At 52.5% G+C, this 17,389-nt stretch overlaps 1 protein-coding gene and 1 long non-coding RNA gene across 2 annotated transcripts in view; both read left to right on the top strand.

The window, feature by feature from the left end:
• The window catches only part of CD58 (CD58 molecule), a 39,504-nt gene extending 34,952 nt beyond the window's left edge, over positions 1-4,552 (top strand). Inside the window, 3 exon segments of the mRNA XM_043575940.1 lie at positions 38-74; positions 1,306-1,395; positions 4,333-4,552. Of these exon segments, the coding sequence (XP_043431875.1) occupies positions 38-74; positions 1,306-1,366 (98 nt within the window). The 3' untranslated portion in view covers positions 1,367-1,395; positions 4,333-4,552.
• A 93-nt stretch (positions 4,553-4,645) lies between these two features.
• Positions 4,646-8,130, top strand: LOC122480998. Its single transcript, XR_006296726.1, has 2 exons — positions 4,646-5,279; positions 6,305-8,130. It is a non-coding gene; the product is annotated as an uncharacterized LOC122480998 (long non-coding RNA).
• The last annotated feature ends 9,259 nt before the right edge of the window (positions 8,131-17,389 follow it).

Genomic DNA, 17,389 nt, shown 5'->3' with positions numbered 1-17,389 from the left:
AGTTCTGTAACTGAGATGGAAATTTCTTCATTTGTAGATTTTCTGAAACGTGGTGGAGAAAGAGACAGAACCAAGTAAGTACCCTGTAGACTGTGCGGGGGTGGGGGTGGAATTGTGTATTGTGTGCCTGAACTGGAACAGCCCTGATGTAGAGTGCCTTTTGCTTGGGAACCACGTGCTGTGTGCTGTCACTCATCTTGAACGCTAGCATCAGCAGGGACATTAACCACAGTTCCTTAAACACCACCGGACTAGGCGCTTTCCACCTGCCTCCCTCTCATGCCCTCTCAGTGGGCCTCGCATGGGGCTATCGTTACCACCTGCTTAGAGACAGCGACAGTGGGAGGAAGGCAGGTCCTATCACCAAGCGGTCGAGCTGGGATCCAAATCTGGGTCTTCAGACTTCAAGGGGTATACTGTTAGCCTCCTCCTCCCATCCCAGGAGACTTAGACTGAGGATGGGGTTCACTTTGGGAGCCAGGGTCAGGGCCGGGCCTGCATCATGAACAAAGGATGGGACCCAGACATAGGTAACAGCAGCAATGTTGCCTAAATCGCCACAAGGAGGCTCTAGAAGGGCCTCTGTCCCCTGCCAGGCCCCTGGCGCTCAGGGAGAGGGGCCCAGGAGCTGGGCTTTAGGGGGCAATGGGAAGAGTCAACGCTCAGGGCCACAAAGGGTGGGATAGGGGCAGCACATGTCCGTGGATAGAGGAAGATGGGGCTAGACCGGCAGGTGGGGCCAAGCCAAGATACTGAGAGAGAGTGGCCGAGAGTTTGTCACATTTGTTTCCGGGAAACCATTGAGGATTTCTGAGCAGAGCTACGCTTTAGGCACAGCCCTCTGCTGGCACGGCCGAGGGTGCGTTAACAGACACGAGGCTGGAGATGGGGACACTGGTCAGTGGGTAAACGAAACAATCCAGCTGAGCAGAGAGGGCCTGAACCAAGTGGTCGTGGTGGAGGTACGTGTGGAGGGCTGGGTGTGGGAGGAAGTGTGGAGGTCGTATCCATGGACTTTCCACGGAGAGTGTAGGCCCCCCCGGGGGTTCCCTTCCCTTCCAGCTCACCTGTCATGGGCCTCAGACAGGTCACTTAAACTCTCTGTGCCTCAGTTGTCTCGTGTGGAAAATGGGCATAACAAAGATAGAGAAGTCAGAATAAGAGTGTAGGTGATAATAGTGTAGAAATAACAACATATACACACAAGTCAATACAAATAAAATGCTTAGAACAAGTGACTGGCTCTAAATGGTAGTTAGTAAATGTCACCATGCCATCATGGTTATGAATTTTATTGTCGTTCAGGAAAGAAGCCATAAATGACAGGAATTCTGACCCCACGAGCCGGTTGCACCCCACCCCGTAGCAGAGGAACCAAACAGGGCTCTTGTTTGGGTGAGTCTGCGCTGTGGCTGGCTGAATTTGGGGTGTGGGCACCTTGGGTAGCGAGGCCTGGCACGTAACTGCGGAAGTAGCTGCAGGGGCTGGGGCTGGAGGCACAGATTGGGGCACGTCTTCATCAGGACGGTGACTGATGCCCTGACGTCTGAGGTCAGCAAGAAAGACAAACTCAAGGCCCATGGGTGGCGGGTAGAGGCAGAGGAGCGGGGGTGGGGAGGGAGAGCCAGGGTGGGCCCTGCCAGAGATCCTCGGGGAGCAGGCTGCATATGAAAGGTGAGGAGAGGCCAAGTGGGAGGACAGGTGGCCGAGACCTTTGGCTTTGTTAAGTGAGTTGCTGACTTTGAAGAAAGCCACTGGGTCAGCGGTTGGGGTGGGATTTGGGGGAGGACCACTGTGCGGCTGTGGGCACCTGCCTGCATTAGGGCCCTCGGGCTCTGGAGTTTCCTTCCCTCCCAGCTGTCGGGCGGGGGCATGCCCAGCTTACCAGGGAAGCCAGCTGTGGCAGGAGGCCTGGGGCAGCTCTGTAAGCTGCGGGCTCAGGCTGGGCAGGGGCAGTGAGGCTGTGAGGGGTTGATGGGCCAGGAGGCCGTGCGGAGAGGCCTGGAGAGGGGTTGAGCGACAGTAGATGAGGCGAGGAGCAGGCGTGCCGGCAGGGACACGGGGGTGGGGGAGGAGGGCAAGGGGTTATGGTGCGAGATGGGTATCTCAGATTGGCAGCAGTAAGCAGAAGTGCCAGGGGAGGGCGAGAGTCTGGGTGGGCCTCTGCTGAGACCCAGCTAGTTATGGCGGAGGTGTGGCCACGAGAACAGTGACTGGGAATGTGGTTCAGGGAGGGCTGTCGGCCAGGGCCCCTGGGAGAGGTGATGGAGTGACCCAGAACTCATGCCTTTACCTGCTCCTTTATTCATTCAGCAAACTTGCACGGAGATCACTCGAGCAAGGTCAGGCACTATGTTAGCTGGTGGCTGGAGATCATGTATCCAGTGAGGCTAGACCTTGCGTGGGATTCAGAGAAGGTGTATGTTAGGGCTCCCACCTCCGAGAAGCTTGCGGCCACATGGGAGAGCATGAACGAGCATATACGCAGAAGGGCTCGGGCACGGGGTACTGGGCCAGAATGTGTGATGTGGATGGTCAGGGCTGGGCAATCAGCCAAGGGGAGGTGAAGAAGCCAGAATAATCGCGAAGACTGAGGGGAGCAGGACGTGACTTAGATCTTCAAGCCAGAGTGTGGTGGAAAAGGCATTCCAGCCCGGAGAAGCAGCAGAGGCAAAGACACGGAGGGGAGCTCGACCCTCGTGGTTTATTTGATGGAGAGATTGCCCTGCTTAGCATCAAGCTGAAGAAATGCAAAAGAGGGAAGTCTGGGGCATTATGATAGAGTGGTATGGGAAGAGGGAGCCATTGTAGGTTCTTGAGCAGGAGAGTTTTGAAAAGCACGAAGAGCCGTGCTTTGGAATACTAAGCCTAGGATGGTAAAACTGGCATCTGCAGAGAAACCTGCGGGTCACGTAGGGGCTCGGGGTGGGAGCTCAGACTTGTCGGTGTACTTCTGCTCACTATCCAAATTTTGTACTTTGTGTGTTTCCTACCTACTTAATAATAATTTTGAAGTTTAAAGAGCCCACTGTGGCTGCAAGGGGTGGGGGGGGGTGGTTCCCTAAACTCACTGAAGAGTTATCTATGTGGTGGAGGGGCAGGGATCGGAAGAGGAGTGGGGGAGGGGACAAGCATAACCAGGAACAAATGCCAAATTCTCACATGTCCATGAAGACAGCATCGGAAAGGGCTAGACCCAATCAGAAAACATCAGCCAAGTAGGTTTCAGATATCTGAGGGGCATAATATTACACTTCTCCCCCAGGCAGTTCAATTTAACAATTTCTGGGAGTGCCGCTAGACTCCATTTTTGGGTAAATGCCTGGAAAACAGATCACAGAGTCAAGCTAGAAAGGGAACAGAGAGTCCCGTTTCTCGGGGAAGAAAGAGTTGCAGGTGATGTCTCAGCCTGAAGGTGAGCTGGAGAGGCAGGCCTGATTCTTCGGCAGTAGATACAACAGGCGTGGGCGCGGGTGAGAAGGGCCCCTGGGGGAGAGGCCAGGGAGCAGCGGGCCCCTGGCCCTGCGTGGTGCTGCCCTAAGGAGCCTGTGCCTGCTGGGACAAGCTTGAGAAGCACCTCACTCTCGATCCCCCTCAGAAACTCACAACACCTGTATTTCATAGTCCGTTAGATTCTTAGTAAGGAAAACTCGTATTTTGCTCCCCTTTCCCTACTCCCTGTGACCTGATTTTTTTTTTTTTTTTTATGATCGCTTGTTACAGTGGAGTACAGATATTTGGGGAACTCTGGTCTGGTCTGGGCTGAGCCTGTCGGACCTGGTCTGGTCTAGTGAGGTACGGGCTGAGGCGGGCTGACTGGAATGTCAGTGTGAAGGGGCATGCCCAAGGGGGGGCCGCAGCTCTCCGTTTGGGCTCATTTCCTCTGAGCTAACCCAAGACGGTTTGTCATCACTACAGAGATGACTAAACAGGAAGAGAAGCCGAGGAGGGAAGAAAAACCATCCCCAGTGGACTCATACAAATACCTGCTAGAGGGAGTGACAGTTTAATAAGGGCTCTTCAGTCTCAGCTTTCTTATTGGGAAATTTCAATTCCATTTCAATTCACTTTCACAGGCTGAGTTGGTTTGAGGAGAGGGAACTGGTAAGGAGTGCTTTGCACTGAAGGTAGTACCTCAGGTGGACCTCCAGCTCCCATCCCAGGAGGGTTCGAGACCAGCCTCCCTCCATCTCTGTTCCTAGAGCCCTTGGTTTTGATGGGCTTATTATAAAAGGGCTACTCACATTAGAATAGGAGGGTAACTAAGACTCCCGCTCTGCATTTTACAAGTTACTAACATGAGACCTTTTTTTTTTTTTTTTTTTTTTATAGCTCCAGCTGACTGGTGCTTCAAGATCAAACCAAGTGTACAGTAACTAAGTTATTTAAGTAACGAAAAGCCATCTGGCTTACCATTGAAGTTGGACATCATTTTTAAGGAAATTGTGGAATCCTAACCTGAAGTGGCAGAGGGTCTTTTTGGGAACACTTGGTGGGGTGGGGGCGGGGGGGCTCAGTCGACTGAACTTCTGACTCTTGGTTTCGGCTCAGGCATGATGCCAGGGTCGTGGGGTTGAGCCCTGTGTTGGGTCCATCCTGAGTGTGGAACCTGCTTGGGAGTCTCTCTCTCTCCTTCTGCCCCTTCCCCACTCACGCTCACTCTTTGCCCTCTCTCTCTCTCTCTCTCTCTCTCTCTCTCTCTCTCTCTCCAAAATAAAAAAAAGGGTTTTTTGGTTTGTTTTTATTTTTGAAGAAACATCAACTAACAACCAGCATCCGTAGCTGTCCTGTCGTTGCTACTGTTTTTGGCTCCACTACTGTGTATGACCACGGTCTCTCAATGTTTTATAAAATTCATGTCAGGGATGTATATATTGTAAATAAATACGTAAGCGGTCGGTGGTCTGCAGGGACACTTGTCTCCTTAAGATCTCTGACTCACTCAGTACCTGGTGTTGGCTGTCGCTCGGGCAGGGAAACGGCAGACAACTCCTAGAAACCGCAGGGTCCTGTGCAAGTACAGGAGAGCAGCCTCTTCTGAATACGGCGGAGGACGGCCCCAGCTGCCTGTGTCCCTGTCCTCGGCCCCTCGCTCCGGAGCCCGCACTGCCCCTGGAACCCCGGTCACATGAGAGTCTTCAGCCCGAAAGAGGAAATAACGCTTCTCTACACCAAGGCAAAGTGTGTGAAAGGCACCCCATGGGACAGCTCTGTCCGGGCCCCCCCAACAACTGTCAGCAAGAAGGAGGCACCTCCAGGTGGCAAAGCTTCTTCTCCAGGTGCGTGTCTGGTTAATCTTGTCAAACCCTTTATTCCGGGCCCGGCGGGGAGCCTGGGACTCCCAGAACATTCTTCACCCGGAACCTTCGTCCCTGTGTGCTCTGTTCAGCCCCTTCTGACCCCATCCCATCAGCACAATTCCTAGTGTTCCCTGCTGTGGATGTTCCCTGCACCTTTCTGTTCTCACGGAAACCTGACTCTCCCCGACGCTGCTCCTCTCGAGGCCCCTCAGGGGGCAAGAGTGAGGGGCCGAGTCCTCCTGGCTCCTGTCTGCTTCCAGCCCACACCTTCTGCCCCAGTTCCGACGCACCTTCCGGCACATCCCCACCACCAGACATCCCCTTTTCTAGTTCTCTTTGCTACCCCTCAACCTCTGAAGATTGTAGTGCTGGGTCCGGATCACTCGTTCCTAAGGCTCCTCCCTGCGGAATCTGACTGCGTTCAAAACCCCCCAGATCCGCTGCCCTGGCGTGGTTGGCCCCAAGCGCCTTGTCCTCTTCCTTTCCCAGCAGCCCCTGCCCTGGTCCTGCTCCTGACCTTCCTGCACCAATGCCCCCAGCCCCGCACAGTCCCCGTTATAAGCGCACCTGCTCCGCTCTGTGCCTTGCACGTCTCTCCCTGAGCGCCCCACTCCACGGACCCCACAGCCCCGCAGGTGCTGCAAGCCGGTGACCCCACTGCCTGCCACCAGCACACGGCCGCTGCGGCTTCTCGTTCCCCTCACTGTACTGGGTCTCCGTCTCCACTGTTCGTCATGAGAGCGACTCTGCTACCGTCACTCTTTTACCGCCCCCACCCCCCCAACCTGTCTTCCTCTGGCCAGATCCCCAACTGTGCGCAGTCACCTCTGCTGGCTCCCTCCCCACCCCCACAGCTGCTGAGCGTTCCTGCAGGCAAATACGGCACTGGGCTGAGTAGTCATTGCAGGGACCGCAGACCCCCAGCGGGTCCCCAGTGTCTCTCACGTGGTCTCACTGTGTGGTCCTGGTCGGCTCGCTCACAATCTCCTCATCTCTCTTCCTAGACCTGCAGCCCTGTATCCCCACACTGAGCGGCTCGCTTTGCTTCCTCTGTCACCGAAATGAGAAGTGTCCAGAAGCAGCTCCCACCACGCGTCCACACACCCGGCTGCGCTGGCGGCCATGTCTCCTGCCTCCCCTCCTGGGACTGTGCGTGAACGCCCCTCAGCTCTCCCCCTCGTCTCAGTCTGCTGGGGCTGCCATAACAACCAAATACCCAAGACTGGGTGGCTTCAACAACAGAAATTTATTTTCTCACTGTTCCGGAGGCTGGGAAGTCCAAGATCAAGGTGCGGGCCGGTTTGGCGGCTGGTGAGGGCTCTCTTCCTGGCTTGCCAGTGGCTGCCTCCTCGCCGTGTCCTCTCGTGGCTGGGAGAAGAACCCTGGGGTGTCTACTCCTCAATCCGAGCAGGAGCTCACCCTCGTGACCTCATTTGACTTCTGTCAGCTCCTCGCGGGTCCTGTCTCCAGATAGAGTCAGCTGGGGTTAGGGTCTCAACCTACGGGTTTGAGGACAAAACATTCCATCCGTAACACCGCTTGTGGCCGGGACCCCACCTGGGCTACTTAAGGACGTCGCCCGCCTCGTCCACCTGTCTCCCCCGTCATCAGCGTTTACCTTTCTGCTACATCCCACAAACACGCTGTGGTTTCTCGCATCTTCCAAAACCCAAGAGCCTCTTTATTCAGTTCCCTGGCTAGCTCTTGTCTCGTTTTCCCCACTCTCTCCCACCGAAGGGTTTCTCCAAAGAAATGTCGTGTGCTTCCTTTTCTGGACTTCTCTCTTCCTACTCTTTGTTGTACGCACTTCAGTCAGTCTGTCACCCCCACTGCCTGTCAAGGTTACCAGCAACCCCTTCACCGTAGTGTCTAGTGGGCATTTTTCCAGCCTCGTCTTGCCCTGCTGGTGAGCAGCATGTGACGCAGTGGTGCACCTCCCACACGCCTAGTGCCTCGTAGGTGCTGGGCTCCACGGGGGGTGCGAGATGAAGAGAGTTCACACGGTGACAGACCTATGAGCCCTTATGGTGAGTATGCTAAGTCCTCAAATGGAAGTATATACAAAGAACTAAAGAATTGCAACCAAATGACCCAGCCGTTGCACTCCTTGGTATATTGCCGGGAGAAAATGAAAAACATGTCCACGCAAAAACTTGCTCGTAGACCGTTATTCACAATAGCTGAGTAGCGGAAACAATTCAAATGTCCGTCAACCAACGACAAGATGGATGTGGGACATCCGTACAATGGGACAGTAGTTGGTATAAAATATAATGAGGGGGGCGCCTGGCTGGCTCAGTCAGTTAAGGGTCTCACTCTTGGTTTCAGCCCACGTCATGCGTGACCTCACGGTTCATGAGATCGAGCCCCGCGTTGGGCTCTGCGCAGAGCCTGCTTGGGGTTCTCTCTCTCCATCTCTTTCTCTGCCCCTTCCCTGCTTGTTCTCTCTCTCTCACAAAACAAAATAAAACTTAAAAAAAAAAAGGAATGAGGGTCTGATGCATGCTACAACATGAGTGAGCCTTGAAAACATGCGCAGTGAAAAGAAACCACATACTCCATCATTTCACGCATACAAAATGTCCAGAAAAGGCAAACGTATAGAACTAAAAAGTAGATTACGAGCTGCCTAGGGCTGGGAGGAGGATGTTGGGTCAGGGGAAGGGAGTGATTGCTAATGAGTGTGAGGTTTCTTTTTGGAGTGATGAAAAGGTTCTAAAATTATATGAATTGTACGACTGTGAATAGACTAAAACCATCAAATGGTCCACTTTCAATGAGTGGCTTGTGTTGTGTGTGAATTATGTCCTAATAAAACTTTATAAGCGAACGAACAAAGCAGTTACGGGAGGGGCCACCCCTGGGAAAGAGGGTGGGGGGCACCTTCCCTGAAGCCGGCCTTCCCCGCCAGCTGCCTCAGCCCTGGAGACTCCACAGGCGATGTCCCTTCCCTCAGGACCCCGACTCCATTTCCCCCCACTCTACTCAGCGCTGGGAGTCACCAGAGGACAAAGCAACTTTCTATTTGGAAATCAGAACAAAGAGCAATAACCCGGCCTCAGACACTAGCCAGCGAGTCTATAAAAGCGTCATGAACCAGCGTTCACCTTGGGATCCTGAGACAGGTCGTCCCCACCCACTGTGGTTCTCCTTCCTGCCACCCCCAGCCATGCTCCCTCCGCCCAGCACACACATCCCCGGGTCCTCTGTGTGCTGCCCGCATTCCTCTTCCCTCCCCCGCTCTTCCTTCCGGGGTGCCCTCCTGCACAGCCAGGGGACCCGCCGCCCTTCACCCTCTGTGAAGGCCCTCGGCCTCATCTCTGCCCACCTCTGCATCCCCAGTGCTTCCCCCCAAGCCTCTGACTCCACCTGCAGCCCACCCCAAGGGACAGGCGGGTGCTGTTGCTTCCCTTGATTCATGAAGGACGAAAGTGACAGGGGCACGTCCAAGGTCAGTGGGTCACAAGTGGAAGAATGAGGATTCCAGCTCCGGGAGTGCAGCCCCAGAGGGCTCTTCACCACCACGCTCTACTGGGAGAGCTAGATGCACACACTCTCCCACGTATGGCTGGAAGACCTCTGAAACTCTCCGTTTTATGCGCCCCCCCCCACAACTGTCAGAGTGGTGTTCCAGCCCGAGCAGAGAGAGCACCCCACCAGGGCCCGCAGGGCCAGAGGGGGAGGGGCCGGGGATGGGAGAAGTGAGAGCAGTGAGCAAATGTGTGGGTTCCCTGGGCAGCCTGGGTTAGTGTCTGACGTCTGGGGAAGAAGTGTCCTTCCTCTCTCCCCAGGCTTTTCCTCTTCTCGATCTCCTTTTCTTCTTCGAGATTTCTCAAGAGTCTTTCACCCACGGAGTAAATAAAACACTGATTAAAGCAGGAGGGCCTCTGCGTCTTGATTTCGGAATCAAGGGAAAGCACCCCAGTTAATAGTGCCCTTCTCACGAGCCTCCTGAAACCCCCTCACCGCTCACTCCTTCCGACAAAAGCAGTTGGAGCCACGGCACTTACAGGACTGTTTAGGGGTGACTCATGAAACCACTTGATCAGCATGCCTCACCTGGCCAACCGATACTGGAGATGAGCAAAAGAAAAAAAAAATGCGTGTCCCTGTATACACGTCTGTATGTGTTTTCCTAACGAGGGAGATTTTTCTAGAACATTACAGTAACTAAAAACAAAAAAAAGAAGGTATATTCAAACTCAATAGTACTTTTAAGTTTAAATAGGTTGTTTATACCCTAAAATAGTGTTTTACTAGAATGGTCCTTCCCTGGCTTTAATGAAAAACTCAGCAGGAATTTCAAAATCTGCTTCTTTGCTTATTTTCAACGGGGAACATTGCCACATTTGAGCATTTCTCTTGATCAGGTGACAATAATTTCCAATGGACTTTAGATCACGTGTTTATTTAAAGTGTTGAGACTCTGTTCATCTCAGATTGTTTTTGCATTAAGTTTGATTCTTACAAATTTTGCATTAAAGATTATTTATCTTGCTTACTGGGTTCTTGTGGTGTCCCCTTAAATTTCGTAGCTTAGCTGAAGATCTCGTTGGCCTCACCCTCAGTCCCGGACCAGCTGAGAATCTTCTGAAAGCAGAAGTATCAGGAAGAGAAGAAAGAAAACCAATTCAAACCTTCTTCTTTTTTGAATTTGGATGTCTTTAGATGCGCAGTCACTCTGTTTCACCACGGGCCTCTGCTTTCCAATTGTCTTGCACCCGTTTCCTGGCTCTGGGCCCCAAGCCACGGAGACAACTGTGTGCTCTGAATATGTCCCAGAAGCAATAGAGAGCCGCAGGACAGATGGACAGGGCAAAGGACAGCCAGCCCCAACCTGTGCGGTCAGGGGTCAGTACCCTTCACCACCACCAACCCCACCCACACCAGGTCCTTCACATCGTGAAGTCATGGTCCACAATGCCACGGGGGAGGCATTCTCTGAGAAGGGCTGGGGTTTAAATTTTCCACCAACGAAGAGAAATGACAACTCAGAGTCAGAACTGAGTTACGGACACTAGAGGGCATTACCTTTCTGTCCTATCTTAGAGTGTGGACTAAGAATCTTGTCCACGAGAATCACCTCTACTGAGCCTCTCCTGTGTCCCAGACGCCTTTGGCCTCTCAACCTCTGCTTAATCCTCACTGTAACTGCTAAGCAATTTCCCCACCACCGTTCTCCATTTCCCAGGTGACAGAACCGATGCTCAGAGAGATGAAGTGACTTGCCCAGGGACACTTGCGGTGAGCCGGTGAAGGTGGGCCCGGATCCTCTCGATCTGCTCCAAGTGTAAGTAAGCTCCACAAGTAAGCTTGTGGAGGGACAGAACCCTTCACTCCCTCCTGTTGCTAAAAATACTGTAGAGGGTGTGCACACGTGAAAAGAAGCCGGGTGGTCCTCTCGTTGTGGTAAATACTTTTATGAACAGTCATCTGAGTCTCAGAAAAACTGTGAGTTAGGCAGGGTCACCCCATTTTGCAGATAAGGAAACAGGTGTAGTGACATAAAATGATGTGTCCCAAGTTACCTAGCAAATTAGGATATTTAAAGCTGGGCCAGAGTTCTGTCCTGATGCTGGGTCCCCTGTCCCGGGACAGTTTTGTAAGCACCCAGGCTGGCCACCCCAGCCAAGCCTCTTACCCCAGACTCGTTGCCGGTTCAGCAGAATGCTACCTAACATACGGTAAAAAGGACGCAATCCTCCGGGTAATCCTGACCCCCACACTCACAACCCTAGCTATTTCAATCACAGAATAATTGATAGAGTCACATAATCAGAGAGCTGGATGTCACCCACCAAGGCATCTTCGCCCTCGCCAGTTCACAGCGCGTAAGAATTTTCAGTGAAGTTCTGCCTCTCGTAACTGACTCGCCAGGCTGCGTGGCCCTGCGTGTTCTCTCCGTGAAATGCTGGTTGCCGTTCCCTCCCAGGGGGCACACTGAAGCAGGCCAGAGGATGCTCGTGGCTTCCGGGGTGCCACATACACCGTGTCTACCTGTTGACATGAATGTCACCCGCAGGGAGATGAGTTTGTCCCCAAGCCTGTTCTGTGCCAGCCGTACTCCAATGGACGTCACATAAATGGGGGAAACGTGGGTGTGAAACAAAGAGTTATTGATTCTGTAAGAACCAAGGTGACAGTTTGGAGAGACCTAATAGAGGAGAGATCCTAAAATGAGGTTATTGTTGAACCGGATGTAGCAAGACAGCGGAAAAGCCTGGAGGCCGAGCATAGTATCTAAAAAGTTCCTCTACTCGACTTGTTTTCAAGTGTCTGAGGTTCTCGCTCTCCTCTACGGAAACGGACGTTAGAAATTGTAGACAATGAATTCAGGGTGTGATTTCTGTACAAGGGCAGGGTAGGGCGGAACTCCAAGAAATAGACATATCCGCAGTGCAGAGACCTTGACTCTATGTCAAACTCTCGGTGAAGGAACGGACGTCTGTATGTTTTGGGTTAACAGAAATGTTTAAGACGTATATGAGATTTAAAATTTCTTCTTACGTGTACTCACGCACATACCTTTACATTAGCAGACAAATGTGATTGCACTACATGTTTTAATTTTTGATGGAATCCTTTTTTTCCCTTTATCTTCGGATTGGGTCCTCCCTCACTTTCTCCCACCCCCCTCTTACCACGTGACTGTCCATCCTCCAAACCAGGATGCCACTGGGGCTGGTCTCTGCCACGTCTCCTCCACGTTCTTGGTGTTGGCTCACATACACGATGGGGGCAGAGGGTGGGGAAGGGTGGCGTATTTCTTTTTAAAAGTGGGATGATGTTATGCACAATTCCCTTACCAATTATTCATGGTAATCCCTATGAGCCACCTGTGATAGGTCCAGTTTGTTCTTTATAATGGCTGCAGAATGTTTCCTCACATGTCCTAATAGATCACCCTCTCCCCCTCTGAAGGACATTCGCCTTGTTTCTAGGTTTTGCTTTCCACTCTAAACAGCAACCTAGTATACCTCCTTGTGCGTATGGTCGTACATTCCGGTCCAGTTCAGCCTTGAACAACACGGGTTCGGGCACCGACCCCCACACAGTCAAAATTCCATGTCTAACCTTTGACTCCAAAAACTTCACTAGTAGCCTACTGTTGACCAGATGCCTTACCGGTAACATAAACAGTCAATGAACATACATTTTGTATGTTACATGCATGATATGCTGTATACTTGTAATAAAGTAAGCTAGAGAAAATCAAGAAAATCGTAAGGAAGAGAAAATACATTCATGGTGCTGTACTGTATTTGTAGAAGAAAATCTGCTTATAAGCGGACACACACTTTTCAAACACATGTTGTTCAGGGTCAGCTGTGTTTTTATGTCTATGGGGTAGATTCCCAGAAGTGGAACGGATATGTCAAAAGGTATATGTATTTTTAAAAATTTTTTTAGGTTTATTTATTTATTTTTAAAAATTTTTTTTAACGTTTATTTATTTTTGAGACAGAGAGAGACAGAGCATGAACGGGGGAGAGGCAGAGAGAGAGGGAGACACAGAATCGGAAACAGGCTCCAGGCTCCGAGCCATCAGCCCAGAGCCCGATGCGGGGCTCGAACTCACGGACCGCGAGACCGTGACCCGGCTGAAGTTGGACGCTTAACCGACTGCGCCACCCAGGCGCCCCAGGTTTATTTATTTTTTGAGAGAATGCAAGCAGTGGAGGGGCAGAGAGAGAGGGAGACAGAGACTCTGAAGCAGGCTTCAGGCTCTGAGCTGTCAGCACAGAGCCCGACATGGGGCTTGAACTCATGAACCATGAGATCATGACCTGAGCTGAAGTTGGACACTTAACCGACTGAGTCACCCAGGCCCCCTGTATATGTATTTTTAATTTTAATTTCAGCAGATGTTGCCAGATTGCTTTCCAAAGGCTATGCCACCCGAAGGCAGTGATTAAAGGAAAGTTTTCTTGCATTCCCACCGGAAAGAGGTATCATCAGTCTTAAAATGTTGGTGATCCTGATAGACGCAAAGAAATATCTCATTGCCACTTAAATTGGCATTCCCTGATTGCTAGAGTCTGAAACCTTTTTTTGTGTTTTTTGATCATCTGGAGTTGCTCTTTTGCGCATTGTCTACTTGCATCTTTGCAAATTTTCCTATTTTTTTAAAAAAATAATTCATCGCTTCAATTAATTCTGCAGCTCGTTCATCAGCTTCCACCCCCTGTGCTGTTAGGACTGAAAATGTTGTAAATGTTGATACACTGCTATTGTAAGCCATTTGAAATGAACAGAGGATATGAGGGCTGCAAAGGGCTAGGCAAAACGTATGGGGAAAGAGGTTAGAAAACCAAAAGCAAGAGGAAGGATGAAATAAGAAAGCCGGATTCTTGAGAACATAGAAATGATGTAGCCCCGTGGGGCTCAAATTGGTATATGGGGGAAAAAATACAGTGAAGGAGTCAAGACTCAGGCACACATTCACGGGCGCGTGCCTGCACACACACACACACACACACACGGAGACACACGAGCCATTCACTGAACCTTTACGCGTGCCAGTCACTGTGTTAAGTGCATTGTTTGCTGAATCTCACCCTTCACTAGCAGGTAGATAGTACTATTATTCCCATTAAGCAGATGGAAAAACAGAGGCTCACAGAGGTATAGTAACATGGTTAAGACTGCATTGCTCATCGAGCGGTAGAAGCGGGATTAGGACCCAGGTCTGCCTGCCCCAAGCCCTAAGCTGGGAGATGACCAGCCTGAGAAGTGTGGGTGGACAAGGCTAGCATCAAGGGGCTTGGGTCTAGACCAGGTTTCTAAGCTGGGCCTGGGGAGGGGTTACCCAGCAGGCGGAAAGGAGTCAGAGATGCTGAAGCCTGGGTTGGGTGATTTCTTGAGGAACCAGTGTGGTCAGAGGGGGCAGGTTTCAGCCTTGTAGACCGTCAGGGCCCTGCCCCAGGGCAGGGGTGGCTGCCGGGCTCATGTAAGCACCCAACCCAGCGGCTGAAGTGACTCACCCAGGCTGATGTCACCCCATATCCTCTGCTGCAATCACAGTGAAGCGAGTGTCACGACCCGTTGGAGGAAGTGCATATTTAAGGGGCTATTATTGCCTCAGCCCCTGGAGAGAATGAACAGCCTTGTTACCCCCCGAGTTTACAAGGGCTTTGCTGCCCAGCCCTCCCCACGTCTCAGCATCTGGGTGACAAAACGACTGAGGACAAATGACGGGGGAGTCACGTTGGTGAGGCCCCGCGAGGGGTGTGAGGGCAGCAGGTGCAGTGAGCACGGGGCCCCCCGAGCTGCAACATAAGGGCAGAATCAGTCACCCCGCACCTCCCAGGGGGAGAGCGAACTCATCCTGAAGCACTGAGGCACCGTATAAATAGCAGCGCTTGCCCTGGGCCGGGTGGCACTGCTAGAAAAGCCTGGACTAACCCGGGGAAGCGGTTGAGCGATCCCCTTTGCCCCCAGGTGGCTGGTGAGGCTTGTTCCCTTCCGCCCAGAGTGGAGGGTGTTCTGAGAACAAGAGGAGGTTAAATGTGACTTATTAATAACAGCGGGGCTTTCCAGAGCAACCCCCGAGCTAGATGCCCTCCCAAAGGGCGGCTCCGCCGGGGCACCCCTCCCTGCGGTGTCTCTGGGAACCTGGGAAGAGGCTATTTGGGACTGGATCCGGCAGACAGAGGTTCGAATCTCGGTTCTTCCATTTATGAGGGGGAAGCCACCCTCTGGCCTCCAGTTGTGCGTCTGCACAGCGGAAAAGCCCTACCGATTGGTGGCACCTGGAAGGCCCCCAGTGGGGGGAGAGGAGAGCTGGGTGGGGGCAGATGTTTGTAGGGATCCTGCTGGGTTCTGCATTCTCCCTGTGGAAACCCATCGTACCCCGTAAGGCGGGCATGGTGACCCTTCTTTTACAAATGAGGCATCGGTGCTCAGAGGGCGCGAGCCATCTACTTGCGGTCTTGCGCTTTGAACCTGACCCCCACATCTGTGCCCTTTACACGATACGACACCCACAGTCTTCTCAAACCTACAATTATTTTTCCTGCGGACGGACAATAGGAGAATCTCAAGGTACAAAATTGGGATGAGGTGAGTTTCAAACACAGTCTCATATTCGTTTAATTACCCCGCTGTTCAGTCACCTCGTGGGTGACTCCTGGTCACCACTGTCCTTTCTCTTATCTCGCTCTGCCCGCACCCCCAGGCCAAGGTTGGAGAGCCATCAACCCGTAAGTACAAGAAGCCTTCGAGGCCATTCCTTCCCGCTCCTCTCTCTGGAGGCGGGGAATGAACTCTGGAACATTAGGGGTGCAATGTCACCCAGAGGAGGCCAGCTATGAGTGCCGGCCGAGCCCTTCTGGAGCCCCCTCCCCCCGCCTCAGGACACACAGTGCCTCCCGCCCCCTCCCCGTGCCGCTCTCTCGGAAGCTGGCGTCAGAGACACAGCATTAAGGGCAGGGATGGATCCCTGCATGTGCCTTTAAACTGGACAGCTGGTCCACCAGACTTCCATTTTCTTCTTCTGGATCCGGGACATCTGGTTGCTTAACAAATGAATGTTTCCATAGAAGGTGGAAATAAAAACTCCTTTTGCTAAAAAGACTGGGGAGGAAGGAAGCGTGCGAGCGGCCGGGGGAAACGGGAAGTGCGTTGAGCTCTCTGCCCAGGATGGGGGCCTCCTCCGCCCAGGCCTGCCGTTCCTTCTCCATTCCACTGCCAAGGCCTGCTGCATTCTGGACTTCTAGGTGCCAGCCCCCTCTTCCCACTGTTCCCAGGGCCAGCACCTTCCTACTGAATCTTCTTCCTCCTGTGAGTGTTCACTCCGGCCCCCTCTGGCTCTCTCCTCCTCCTTCTAATGTTTATTTAATTTTGAGAGAGAGAGAGAGAGAGAGAGAGAGAACGAGCAGGGGAGGGGCAGAGAGACAGGATCCGAAGCAGGCTCGTACTGACAGCACAGAGCCCAACACGGGGCTCGAACTCACGAACCATGAGATCATGACCCGAGCCAAAGTCGGCCGCGTAACCGACTGAGCCACCCGGCCGCCCCTCCTTCTCCTCCTTATACCGAGTTCCTGCATCCTGTACTTTCATGAGGTCTTGAACTTCCTTTTCTTTATTTGAGGCTGTGCTGCAAGAAATTTGCTCAGCCACCTGACACATCGGGTTTAAAAGCCAGTCCTTCCACTGGCTAGCTGTGTGATGCTTGGCAGCTGGGTCTCTGGACCTGTCTCGTCCTCTGTAAATGGGGAGAATAATACGTTTGGGGCAGGTCTCGTGTGTGAGAATCAACCAAACAGTGTCCCTAAAGCGTTTCGCACATTGCAAGGGCACCACAGATGGTCCCTCTTCTTCTAGCACGTTGATTATCCTGCGTTAAGACTCAGCTCCTGCTGAGACCAGCCCCAGTGCCCCGAGGGTCTTCCCCGGGTGGTGCCATGTCGAAGATGTCTTTCTGTGACCCAGAGGTCTGCCGTGGCGCTTGCAGCCCCTCTCTGCCCCTTGCACATGGCAAAGGGATCCTGCTGCAGCCTGAGTCTCCTGCACCACCTGCATCTGGAGCCAGACTGGGCATGCCTCCAAAGCCATCATAATTTCCAGGGTCCGATTATTCAGTACAGTCTGCAGAGGCCTGCAGAGGCCCCAGAGGAAAGAATGACAGAGTGGAAAGGAAATGTGCCTTGGGCACTTGGGTCCAACTTTCTGCTGTGTCGCTAACCAGCCTTGTGTCCTTGGGCAAGTCGTTTAGGTTCTTTCTGATTCACCTAGAATTTCAATTAGAAATTGCTCCCCACCCACCTCCCCCAGCCACGCTTTTCTTCCACAAATATAAATTGGACTTATAGGACCTAGGGATACAAAAGGGAACAGAAGCAGGTGAAACCCTGCCATGATAGCATCATGGCACCCATCATCTGATGAGGGTCCGGATGTGTTCATCTGATGAATAAATGCAGACTTCTGCCCCTGAAGAAGGGTTCTTGGTGCTGGAGTCTGACAGTGACCTCGTCAGGGAGGGCAGGGCGTGCTTTTTGATGAGGCTGTGACTGAGCCAAGATTGAAGGACAAAGAGGCAGACACTGGCCACGAGGGATGGAAGGGATCTCCAGGCAGAGGAC

Source organism: Prionailurus bengalensis, chromosome C1, assembly GCF_016509475.1.
Source record: "Prionailurus bengalensis isolate Pbe53 chromosome C1, Fcat_Pben_1.1_paternal_pri, whole genome shotgun sequence".
NCBI classification, from domain to species: domain Eukaryota; kingdom Metazoa; phylum Chordata; class Mammalia; order Carnivora; family Felidae; genus Prionailurus; species Prionailurus bengalensis.
Note: the sequence above shows the minus strand (reverse complement) of the source record. Positions and strands in the feature narration are given on the sequence as shown.